This window comes from Apostichopus japonicus, chromosome 22 (genome assembly GCF_037975245.1).
Source record: "Apostichopus japonicus isolate 1M-3 chromosome 22, ASM3797524v1, whole genome shotgun sequence".
In the NCBI taxonomy this organism is placed as follows: domain Eukaryota; kingdom Metazoa; phylum Echinodermata; class Holothuroidea; order Aspidochirotida; family Stichopodidae; genus Apostichopus; species Apostichopus japonicus.
In genome coordinates this window covers 3,078,929-3,092,645 of record NC_092582.1, presented here as the reverse complement: position 1 = coordinate 3,092,645, position 13,717 = coordinate 3,078,929, and the positions used below count along the sequence as shown (strand labels likewise).

Genomic DNA, 13,717 nt, shown 5'->3' with positions numbered 1-13,717 from the left:
AGAGGATAGTGGGATGGGACTGAGAAGATGAGGCCATAAATGGTACATTTGCCAAGTTAGTATATTCAAATTTACTTTGCTTACATGTTTCTGCATACTCTTGCTCAATCTTGTCCAGAGTGAACGGGTAACGTTTTAGCCTTGTACACCCATACATAGCAACCGGCCACTACAGGTCAATGACACTCGTGGAGTAGTAACTGATTTCACACATGGTCAGGTGACCATGTCAGGTGACCAGACACACTGTCAGTTGTCTTTGCTTTGCTCCTTTCTTACCGTTCTCATACCGTTCCAGCCCACTGTTCCACCATCTTTCCACATGTACCTTATAAACTATATGTTTTAGATGAGGAAAGTGCAAAACTTAGTAATGTGTAGACAGGTAAACTATTAGCCCCGATACTTGCTCTGACGAGACATAATTCATATTTAACCTCTTTGTTTGAATCACACGGTTTATAAAAGTAAAATGTGTGATTGTAGTAAATATTTGGGTAAATTGGTTTCATTTTCAGAGTTGGATTTACAGGGATTTCATGTTGTTTTTGCATGTATTTTAAACTAATATACTTATAATACGAGTGTCTAGTGTCTCCGAAAGTCAGCCTGTCTCAGATTTGTTTTGCTCTGCAACTACGAGGCGGGCAGAACAGGAAAGTGTTTTGTCCTGTGCTATCCATAGACTGCTCGACATCGCTATAAACAGATACTGCTGGATGCCTGTACCTGTACACTGCAGTAAAACCAGGTGCAGAGGCTTTTAAACTTGCCCTATGGTTAGTGCATTCCATAGCGTAGGGGTGTATTTTAATACTGGCGCAGTATGATGTAATTAACATTTGTGCGTCTGTCGAAGGAAAGCGAGGGGCTCGATAAATACGGACGGAATGAGCAAATAATGATGTAATAAATTAGAGGAATCTCGACAGGGTAACGATGGTAATAGGATGGCAGTAGAAGAAGATAATGTATACAAAGGAATTTAGACTCTGTGTGTGCTTGATATTGTATGTACAATGATACCTGCTTTAAGTGGTAACACTTAACTATATATATAACCAACATGTAAATGTACTAGTATAGGAACTAACGATGTGACGTTAACTGGGATGGTTACATCTATTTCATAGAAAAGAGGGTGGATTTTAAAGTAGCTCAATAGAGGAGGCTGTTCAAATACCAGATAAGAATTTCTTCTTCAGTTTAGGTGAAAAGCAATATTATTGCATTAATTAACACAATTTGAGAGAAATATGAATTAGAAATAAATGTATGGAATAGAGTAGGAAGGAAAAAGAAGAAGAAAATAGGAACCCGGAAAAATAGTACTGGTCGTTTGCAATATTTGATATTTATTTATATTAAAATTTGCCAAGTTAGATAAAAAAGTTCACTGAAATAAATAAAAAATAAGGAAGTAATCGTATAATAAACAAATATGACAAATTGCTCAGGACTGGTTTTGATTATCTTCTCTGGAAGCACTATTGAAGCCTATTCTCTAGCAATATGCCACCAAATACAGAAATTTGCATACGACATGTGTACAGTAAGATTGACAAGGGTGTAAGTATTGATTGACAAACTTTAAATTTAAAAACGTTGAAATACGCTACAGCAATATTGTTGTGTGCTATTTATTTGTTTCTGAATAGACCACCAAATTTACATAAATCCTCATGATACAACTGCCAACATGTTTTATGATACGATGTCTGTAGTTCTCGATGGAAGACGGCTTTAGCTCCCCCCATAGAAATATACGGTGGTGTTTTGGCTCCCTTCCACCCCTCCCCCACTCCCCCCCCCCCCCGCAATTTCAGAAACAATATTTAAGAAAATTCCTAATGTTCATTACATATTATATAACATATAATATAACTTATGTGCAGTACAATCTAAAACGTCAATAGTTCTTCAATATTATATTCAAATAGTTGCAGAATAGCACCATTTTTTCAACTTATGCAACTTCCATATTACCAAAATTTCTCAAAAAGGAGAGGAGAAAGCCTCCCCCTGGATGACTTAACATCATAGCCCCCCCCTACTCCTCCCTGTATAATTAAACAAAGATCATTAAACAACTACAGTAGTTGTCTCGTTGCGCCCTGTTATGCAATGTGTGTGTCTAAACATCTAGTTATCTCAGACACGGAATGTGTCGTCAGAGAACATACTTTGCCTGGTATTGATGTGATGTTGAATCTGACATATATTTCACTCTCCAGGGCAGTTAAGCATTATTCTGAGAAGACTGCTAAGTATTTGGAAACATAATTATATTTTCTCACCAGTCAATCAGTGCGTACCATATACTGTATGCCTTCTGGTGTGATCAATGGTATTACGGGCAGAATATCCTCCCCGAAGATGAAGACCTACGTAAGGCACCTGTCAAAAGAGTTGTTTCAGAGGCCATCAGAATCTTCTTCATATTTCACTAGCAGACGTTAATGTTATAGCACTGAACATTAACACATCTCATGAACATAGGTGAATCTAGACAAAATGGCTGCCTGCGTGGCAGTCTGGTTGTCATGGATTCAAATGTAGCATTGAGAAATTTGATCTGACAGTTTGAAAATTGAGTGTTATGCATTTAAATTTTTATTATTATTAATTGGCTTTTCCCTTACAAGTTTTCTCATCACATATATAGGTTGTCTCTATAGTATCTAGTTCTGGAAAGAAATGTTTAGTAAGACGTACCCTTCCATTGTGTTTAGTATGTTTCCATAGGTTTACTATAGAATTACTGCATTTGAAAATGTCGGATTGATTACTAGTTAAAACAAGTCAAGTGCTGGGAACATGTGTGACCCATTTTGTGGTTTCAAGCAGGCCAATTTTCCTATAGAACATTTTGGCTTATTTTGATTCCTTATTAAAAGCACCTTCACGGAAGGAGTTTACCAGCTTCGTTGTCGAGTCCATGCAGAAACAGTTTTGTTCTGCAGAAATTTGGGATTTTACATTTTAGAACGGCAAAAAAAAGAGCGTAGTACGAAGAAGAGCAAACATTTGTTTCAGCTCATTTTTCTGAATGACACATTTCTTGTCGTACTTACCATCAAAATTTCAAACATAATATTAAAAAAAAAAAAAACCTCCTTGAAAAATGTGTGTAAGGGAATGTACAAAACTAGATGAAGAACAAATTTTGTGTTCAAACTTGACATATTGTCCTGCATCTATAAGCACAGTGTGCAGGTACAATAACCAGTACAAACAAAGATTCACACATATATCGAAGTTCCAAGAACAAAGAGAAAGAAAAAACACTTTGGATGGTAGACTAAGTAAGGCCCCCCCCCCTGGCTGGAAATAACTGGCTACTAAATGGTTCAGAAAGTGACTAATTCACATCAGACATGGTAGTGTCAGAGTTCAAAGGTTGTTAGGAGACAGGTCAGCCCTCCCTTGTGAATATTCAAACCCCTTTGTTAGCTTGTAGGATTTTCCGTCCTCAATGTCTGGATATAGTGTTGAGGGTCAGAACATTCAAGAAGGTGATTTTTATCAGTTTTCAAAATGTTTGCCAAGTTATTGGGGCCAATAGTTTTGATAGTCTTTGCATTTGAAATTTATACCATTAAGAATTAGCTTTGTAAGAATCTACCGTTTCTACCTCGTTTTCAATTTTCCAAGTTTGACAAATTTCTCCTTGAGTTTGGCCTTGAAAGAGTCTGCATGCATTTTGGAGCTGCTGAAAAGGAAGTTGTGCTGAAATGCGACACTGCTTTTCGAAGAAATTCTACTCTCATCAGATTGTTGGGCACACACGTATACGCTACTGTCAAGTCAGAAAGAAAGATAAAAAATCAGGCATTGTCTTACTTTTGTGTAAGTTTGAGAATCCAAGAAGCTTGAATCACTGACGGTAGCTGGATGCATTTCATGTTCTATCTTTCACTTCTCACCGATAGGTTCATTCAAGTTTATTGAGCAATTTATTAAAGAAATAAATTTATCTTTTCATCCAGATAGGTCCATTTATAGCATAACTGACTCCTCTATCATTTTTTTTGCATCTTATGCAATTAGCCGCTTTAATGGCTATGGCGGTGCACATGTGTCGTAAAAGAATAATTTACTTTGCTGCAAGCTTACCTATCTCCCCACAACCTAAGCCCCTCGTTCTACTGTGCCTAGAATGAACAGGTAACCTTTAAACACTGCGCACCCTCTATGACCGGACCCCTCCGGTCTATGCCCTTCCTTTGATCCTACCTACCAAGTGCCAGCATCATGCCTTTTTTTAGTCTGGTTTTTGCGTGATCATCGTTATTCGTACAGAACTGTAACCAAGGACTCTAGTTTTTCCAAATCTTGGATACTGAAGTGTTTTACAAGCATTACAGCCGATAAGTATCCTTTTTTTTTAATTAGGGGGGAGGGGGAAGGGGAGGGGAGGGGGTTTTATAGCCATTTTGATAACGGTACCCGCCGGTATTTTTTTTTTTCATTTTATGCAACCGACCGCCTTTAACGGCTATGCCGGTGCACATGTGTCGTTAAAGAATATCATGTAACTAAAATGTAAAATCAAGGTTAATGAGAGCATTCCAACTGTAGGTTACTATGGGGACAGTCATATAATATGGATCAGGTAACATGACGTCTGGATCAGATACGTTTTCAGCACCGAAGGGAAAACGTATACGCTCATTCATTTATGTTTGTTGCAACACCAATACAAAGAAGATAAACATACAGTTTAAACAGTATTAAAGTTGACCTTATCACAAGGAAGTATATTTGCTGAAAGCCCTGGTGGGCTGAAAGACCTGGTGGACTGAAAGATCTGGTGGGCTGAAAGATCTGGTGGGCTTGACCTGAGCTTACTCTCCGAAAACAACACTTTAGTGAAGAAAAGAAAAAAGTACGTATGAGAAAGTTAAATCTGGTTATCAATGAACCCGCCATGTAACATCTTGATGCTTTGCAGATATGGTTTTCGACCCACGTAATAATTCATTGGTGCAGAAATCGACTTGTCAATGTGTTAACATCCAAAGACTGTTTTAACGGCATGTGAATGCGTGCATACTATGTACATTATAACTGAGCTGCACAGTATGAAGAAGTCTATTAGGTCTTTACATATACCGGTGCTGTGGCAGAGTGGATAAAGGCGGTGGCATTTGAAGCAATGAGGCTTAGCAATCGGGAGGTGATACCCGGCCGGTCATAGTAAGGTGGGTTTTTCATCCAAGAGCAATCAACGGTTTTCCCATCTGAAATGACTTTCTAAATTGAAAGGATTCCAAATTAGAGCGAAAATGTTGAATTGGAAGCCACTCAACGTGTAAGTTGTAAACCATAAGTCCTTGCAGGTATCTCCCACATCTGTGGTCACTTAAGCATCATAAAAAATAACTGCTGATTATTAATATGATTATTACTATATCTGTAGTACTGTTAGTCAAAGTATTGTAATTTAACTTATATTTGTAAACATGATATGATATCATAACTAGCCGTAGTGTGATTATGTCTTTGTGTGCATCCTGGCAACCACAAGTGAAAGCCATCTGCCAGTTGGGTGTTTTTTGCGATATATTTTCTTCTAATCATATATACTTGGTCAACAGAGCCGGTGCAGGACTGGGGACAGAAACAGCCAATGTTACGACCTAGGAACCATCAACAGATAGAGCTCTATGCAGGTGGGAGGACCGCATGAGCTGGCAATTTGAACCCCTGGCAATCTGGTCACATTGTAACATGTATTCAAATCCACAGCCATGATCATAACTTTATCTTTACTTAAAATATAGTTTGAAGTACAATATAGGATCAAATATGTTGCACTTAACATATCAAATGTAGGCTATTCGAAAAGCTTTCTCAAATGATTCATTTATGTAGAAAATTGTAAAAATAATTGTGAAAACTATGTAATAATTAGACAAATATCAATTTGCAAGACCCAAAGACATTTGAAAAGATAAAGAAAATTGTTTTCCCCCTGATTTCTTTGTAATTCATTGTGTCCCTTTCATGTCTCTGCACTCCTATGACACACACTCTTATTACCCAATAGATTTGTCTCATAATAGAATTCTGTCTCATCGGCTTTCATGATTTGCATTCAGATTTGATCTGCTCATACTATGAGCATTAAATATTATTAAATTTTACTTGATATATTCAGTTTTGTAATGTGCCAGATTTTCGATTATCAAAATTAATTCAAACTTTTGTGGCTATAAAAAACAAATAGTAAGAAATTCAACACGTTTTCCGCAGGTCTGACTAGTAAGATATCACTTGGCACACAAAGTATATATAACATAGTTAAACCTAACAAAACTTCTGGCTGGTCACAAGATTTGATACTGTTGCAGTGTGACCAGTTTCTAATACCACCTTTAACCCATGCAGTCCTTTAGAATATTAGTTGAAATGTTTTCATTTTGAATTCCCATTCATGGCTCTGTCTCTCAAGTGTTGGGGATATTTTTGGAATCTCTTTATTTTTTATTTCTCTTACATTTTCCAGTTTGATTTGTGGTGGTTTGCAGGTAGTTGTTGATTGGGTTAAAATTTTGATAAAAGTTTGTCTCTCTGTAATTATAGTGATATGTTGTGCCTTGCTGTATTTGAGTTTTCCTTTTGTGGTGCCGGGAGAATATTGTAGAATTTATAGAAAATCTCCTCCCCTCTCCTCTCCCCCCTCCCCCCCTTTAAAGTATATCCTAAAGGCTTTGTTGATATGTCAGTCCTGATTCCTCATGCTTTTCCTAATCTCAGAGAAGTAATTTTATATTAATATAAAAGATACTGTACATATTGAGGCAGTAGTTCTTATCCGTTTACATCCCAGTCCCCTCGTTCCAATCAGACACCCCAGGTATTTCCCCCTCCTAATACATCACCAAAAAGGTCACTAAAAAGTGGTTTTTCTCCATAGTTCACATTCACAACAAAGAGAATTCCTGGGTACAATGGGATAAAAACGGCATATGCGGACATTAAGTTAAGGAGAGACAAAAAGTTACACCCTAAAATACCCAAAAATTTCCCCATCTGGGAAAATTTTTCCACCGGTTAAGAACTACTGATGTAACGAATGTTAATTTGTCAGTTCTCAATTTCATACTAAAATACACACACACAAAAATGTGTGTAAAATACACACACACACACAAAAAACCTAAAAATTCTTGACATTTTCCGATTTTGTCTTTGTCTGTGGTTGATACTTGTAGGAAGAATTTTCTGGGCCATAAAATTTTGATTTAAACTGGAACCAATTATTAATTTTATTTTAATGATATATTTTCAACCAATTTTAGCATCTGTTACCATTTAGTACAGATGACTCTTAAAGAATTATTGTTGTTGTATAACTGATACAGGGATTTCAATAATGTTAGTAGCTTACCTGAAATTTAGAAAACATTGTATCTGCCTCGCTCACCTGTCTCCCCACAACACTCTCTTTCTTCCGTGCCTATAGAGTGAACTGGTATTCACAGCGCGTACTCCCTCACCTCATATAACCTATGCATTACCGTATTAGGATTTAGTGAGAGCAATAAGAGAGCGATACTTGCGTAACAGCTGGCAATTACGGAAGGGAGATGGCCACACTTACATACAGACAAATTGCCAGATGCTAGAGCGAGGTTAATACGGTAATGCATAGGTTATATGAGGTGAGTACGTCGCTCGTTAATTCACAAACCGGTTAAGGTTTGGGGAAACCATCTTATCAATGTACATCCTCTGAGACTGGTCACTACCTGTCACTCACCCACTTTATTCTATTACTCAAAGTTTATTTTCAAGTGGACTTCTTTTATTGTGTATTTCATATATATATATTGTAACTTAAAAATAGAACATTTGTTGCGGAGTAAACAGTTATAGCTATTTAGCAATAATAGTTTAGGTTCTGTTGAATGCCCTCTGGCCCTTACTCTCAATTTACCAGTAAAAACCGACATATCTTGGTTACCAACTTGTATTTACCTGTAGTCTGTAGTTTTACTTGTAATTATATCTTAATTGCCTGTACTTTTTCTCATCCATGGTCTTTTGGACACTTTGAAAATCAAGTTTATAGGTACTCGTGCAAGGTTTAGGTAGTCATACTCATGCTTAGAGGCTTGTACTCATGTCAAGGGAAATTCTGCTTGTACTGGTACTCAAGCTTATTGCATGTACTGTTTCTACAAGTCATGTACGCTATAACAATAACCTACCATTGCGAATTCAATAAGTTTGCCAGATGTCAATGTGGACCTCTCTATAAATCATTCTTGGCATATATCCAAGACTCTTGTACAGTCTATCGCATAGATCTATCAACAAGAGATTTTAGTTGTACCTCGCTGTTTGGATGAATTCACGATAAAGAATGACTAGCATGTATAGGTTTCTCTTGCAAGGTTATGTACTCGGTGCTGGTCCTTAATTAGAGCCTTGTACACACACTTACTTGTACTCATAGCCAAGGGAAATTCATCTTTCCTTGGGACTCGTGCTCTTTCACATACTTTTACTACGAAGTTATGTATCGCAAGTTTGCCTTACGTCAATGTAGATATATCTCTGTAAATCATTCTTGGAATATGCAAGACTGGTGTACTGTTTGTCGTGTAGATCAGTCAACAATAGTGTTGAACGACAGTACCTCGTTGTTTGGATGTTTCCAAGAGAAAAATGACATCCATGTAAACACTATGGCAGCGATAATGGTGATAAATTGTTGTTATCGTTTAACTTTCATAATAAATAATAAAAATCTGGCAGTTTTTTTTTACGATGCTTATGCAACCACGAATGTAGGAGAAGCCTGCCAGGGCTTATACATTCCAACTTTCATGTCAGGTGGCTTCCAATTCAACATTTTAACTCAAATTTTGGAATCGGTTCAATTTAGAAAGTCATTTCAGATGGAAAAACTGTAGATTGCTCTTGGATGAAAAACCCAACTTGCTATGACCCGGCTGGGGATCTAACCCGAACCTCCCAATTGCTAAACCTCATTGCTTCAATGCTACTGCCTGTATCATCTCTACAGTGGCTAACGTCATATCTACGCGACCGTGTCTAAAGGGTTATAACGTTCAGAGCGTTTTCTCTGATGACCTCTATTCCACAAGGATCCGTTTCTACAAGGATTCGTTCCACAAGGATCCATTTTGGGTCTCCAGCTTGTTCACACTGAACACTGTACCACTCAGTGATCATGTAATCTCAGCACATGGTGTCAATTATGACCACTTGATCTTGAATCGGAGTGACCGCTCAGAAGCAATCTCTCAGATTCAGCAGTGCGTTTGTGATATTAAAGTATGGTCAATTCTAAATAAACTAATGTTAGATGACTCGAAACCTGAGGTGCTTTCATCAACTCCAGTTTTTTTAAATGCCTGACTCCGCCGGCTGACGTCATGATCGGTAACTCCATTTTCAATATCTCCAATGTTGTTAGGAGCCTTGGAGTTAACATCTAGACAAGGTGCTAGACATGAAGGACCACGGGAGGAAAATCGTCCAAACAGCTTCCTTTACTAGTCACAACATTAGCTGTCTACGTAGATATCTTGATAGCACATCCACGGAGCATCTTGTGCATGCTTTAGTATCAACACGCCTTGATAACTGTAAAAGTCTTCTCCATGGACTACCGGCAAGTGAGATCGAAAAGTAGCAGCGTGTGCAAAACTCAGCTGCTTCACTGGTTAGTTGGAGCAGGAAGCATGATCATATCAAACCAATTCTTCAAGAACTTCACTGGCTACCCATTCTAGACCGTATGAAATACACAATCGTATTGCTCACATACAAGGCTTTAAGCGGTGGCATGGCACCAATATATCTGACTGGTCTTGTGTCAGATTACCAGCCTTCTCGCTCTTTTCGCTCATCTTCACAGTGTTTGCTTTGTTGGCCATCATCTGTTCGTACCTCCAATTACGATGACAGGTCATTTTCTGTCTCAGCTCCAGCAATATAGAACAACTTACCATTTGTAGCGCAGCATCTGTGAACTCCTGCAAACCCTCTCTCTCAAAACTGACTTGTTCAAGGACTGAACTGTTGTTAAGTGCTTTGTGAATTTTCTATGTAAGGCGCTATAAAAATCTACTGTATTACTCTTATTATTAACTCAGGGACCGGTAATTACATGCAATGAGGAAAAACGTCTCATACCTATTTTTTAGACTATTTTAGTGGATCAGATCATGATGAGAGCTATATGCCAACGGACTGTCCATAATTGTGCAACAATATTCGTATGGTTTCAAATTGGAATTTTTAAGTAACTATTAGGAAGAAACCATTTGTTGCCGGGAAAAAACTTGAAAGACTGAATGTCTTGATGGAAAAAAAGTAATAATAATTGAACAAGAAATATATTTTTGGTCATATTTAATTTAGACAACTGCAGGTTATGGCACATGAAATGATGTCACCATATTATGTCCATATAATAACCCTAGACAGAAGGTAGTGGAGGTTAAGGGCCTAGCATTGAAAACAAAACTGTAGGGTACGATCATTTGAAAAGTCTCGCAAATTATTCCGTTAAATGAATATTAAAACAACTGCATGGAATAAAAAAAAATTGAACGCTTTTGTCGAAAGTCATGCACATTGTGACGCCCACAAAGCATACATATCATCAGTCAAGTTTCTTTCAATTTTGTAAATAAATACTTGATCGTGTTTGTGAAATTACTGGAATAAAACAAACTAATTTGGCTTCTTGGAAAGATCTTTTATAGATAAGGGGTTGTTGGGTTAGAATGAAAATGTACAACTTGTATATGCTTCTGATTAAGCTAGTAGTGCATCTTCAATTCAGGGTATAAAGTGCGTACCTCCAATCCTTGATATGGTGCTAAGTGAATTGATTATTATAGCCAGATGGTAATTAGTACACCTTCTATTAACTGATGCATGAGGACACAAAGTAGTCACATATCGGCCTCTATAAAAAATATGAGAAACATTAAAAAAAAATAATAATAATGAGAGAGAAATGAGGCTGTGTTCTAAACTTGGATTTGGATGCCATGAAGCAAAAATCCACCCAATCATTTTGACAATCACTGACTTTTATTGAGACAAGAAAAGAGACTATTTCTATTATTCTCCCCCCCCCCAAAAAAAAAAAAAAAAAAAAAAAGACAGACAGACAGAGCTTGATTCATAGTCAAACCGTAATTATCTGGCATATTTTACAACTGGATCCTGGACGACGGGATTTAAGCAGCCATTGTTAATTGTGGAAAGCTTTTGTGTGACACAGGGATTTATGTGCCAATGTGGAGATAATTTTAGCCAGAAAGAAGGAAAAAAAGAGAGAGAGCTATATCAAGAACACGTATAAGGTCCGAGAATCTCCATCTCAGCAAAGAGGCAAATGTTTCAATTCTCTAATGAGTTAGGAGGGGAACAGTTGACTGGCTGCGGAGCAAGCCACTCATTCGCCTCAAAATAAACAACACAAGCCATCGGGATACTATCACTGTCACCTTGGCCAGGTTTGCTTTAAGGAGTCTTAAATCACGGAACAGTCGGAGCTGCCAAATGGAGATGAGACCGGGATTTAAGGACTAATGTCGTCGTCGTCGTGGATGTGGATAGTAGACCGAACGACCGGTAAACCGCTATATATAAGAACTCTTTGATATGTAGGCTGATAACATTCAATGCGGTCGCATTTTTTTAGAGCTCTCTCCTCGGATTCCCTTTCGGAAGCGTATATCGGGATAACGTCTTCTGGACGACCATGGGATTCATGGATGACAGGGGTAGGTGTTCTATTTCAGTTAAAAAAAAAAATAGAAAAATGTCTTCGAGTTTTGTCATTGTGATATTAAGAGGAGATTGGGTACTTGAACGTTGTATGGATTGACTTACAGACAGTCTCTATACTGTAACGAAGTCTACGTGTGTAGATGTGGACTGATTAACAAGCTGAGGTGCCTGTAAAGTGTGATGGAGAATATTCCCTGCAGTGTGTATACATTCATCTTGAGATTCTTGGCGCAGTATCCCTAGTCTGTATGTATGCTATGTAAATAAAAGGCTTACTTTCTTTTTCATTACGAGCACCGGGTAGAGCATGGGAAAGGCATGTTAATGAAAACATGGAGATAAAGAGTTGTCGGAAGGGATTTACATCTGGCGAGCTTAGATTCATGAGCAATGTGTGCAGCTTTGCTTTGCTGTAGATGTGACTGAATAAGGGTATCAAGTCAATTTTTTAATTTATTCAGTTTGAATGTACATCTTTAGAGTCTAGTGTAGTGCAGTATTATGACCCTGCATTATAAATTTATATATTTCAATAAATATTCATAAGAATTTAGTTTAATAGATACAGTATTTTTATAGTAGCTTTACTGTAAAGTAGTATTTAGTACAAAATCATTCACATTTGCAATTTATTTGTTGCACTTAATTATAAATATTGTTTTTTTAAAAGCATCAGGATGTGTTCGTTTCAGTTAATTTCATTTCATTACATAAACTCACATTTTGCATATACACTGATTCCTTCAACTGATTAGTACAATATTCACATTGAAGTAGCTTTTCATCACCTTTCTATATAGGTACATTAAAGTAGACATGTGATAAATTTACTTCGCTCCTCGCTTACCTGTCTCTCCATGACCGTAGCATTCACGTTATTCCGTACCTATAGACAAACTGGTAACCTTTTAACATTGTGTGCCCTCTATGTCCTGACCTCTTGGGTCAATGCCCTTCTCATTCTACCACCCAAAGTGTCGAGACGTCCATTTTGTGTGTCAAATTATTCCTATCTTCAATACATACGGAACTGTGTATTTTGAGGCCTTTTTACTCCTAATTGGAATAAGGAATTTATCCTGTGATCTTTTGTGCACAGCCCGATAAGTATCCTTTTTTTTGGGGACAGCCCTTTTTTGGGATAGCCCTTTTCCCGTATAGCATATTGGGGACACAGGTACTAGTTCTGCGAACTGCGACGCTAGTTTGCCCGCCCTTCCAGCCCTTAGTATATATGTGTATTTTGTGTATGGGTCATGTGTACGATACATTTATATGTTACTTGTGTACTTCGATCACTTATCTCTGTTTCCCTTCTCTAGCTTTTAAATGCGTTTTTCTAGTGAGTTTTCTACCTCTCCTTTCCCCTCATTGGCCTTCATTGTATCTGTATAGTTAAGAATCAAGCCGCATGCTGTTCCCCTTGTAAGCCTCCTGCTTCTAGCTTAGTCGAAGCATGTTGCTTAGTTACTTTTCATAAATTTTGAGGCCTCCTTTGTAGCTACTATTCCTTCCTCCTTTTGTAACCCCATTTTTCGGCACAATTAACCAGAGGGGGAAAATAAAAGACCAGTCGGTCGCAGAGCGACTGCAAACAATGCTGGGTTGCAAAAGGAAGTAGCATTCTCGGGGTCCAGGTAGCGTCCACAGGGACACAGAGAGGAGCGATGACAGGGCCGCAGAAAAAGGGAGAACTGGTCCCAACAGGGATGCAAGACAGTGGTCTGCCCGCCACAGGAGCACAGAGAGAGTTGGACGCGACCGGAGGGTCGCCAAAAGAAGGTCGTCCGATGAGGAGGTCAAGTACCCAAAGTCGGGAACATGGTCGCAGTAGATCCCGATCGCTGTTCCTGAGAGGCTGCAGGAGTAGGAGATGGTCTCCTGGGCCTGTCATCGGACTCCTCTGACAATTGGATAGCGAAGAGCA

General features: G+C 38.1%; 1 protein-coding gene across 5 annotated transcripts in view; it reads left to right on the top strand.

Annotated features, from left to right (window-relative positions):
* LOC139963731 (stomatin-like) overlaps positions 1-13,717 on the top strand; it is a 113,427-nt gene that overhangs the window by 23,055 nt on the left and 76,655 nt on the right. For 2 of the 5 annotated variants that reach the window (XM_071964830.1, XM_071964831.1), the window contains exon 2: positions 5,601-5,675. The exons of 1 other annotated variant lie outside the window; for it this stretch is intronic. In XM_071964830.1, the coding sequence (XP_071820931.1) occupies positions 5,601-5,675 (75 nt within the window). Of the gene's footprint in view, positions 1-24; positions 56-5,600; positions 5,676-11,354; positions 11,784-13,717 lie in introns of those variants that run through there. 2 more of the 5 variants (XM_071964835.1, XM_071964834.1) reach the window with 2 other exon arrangements.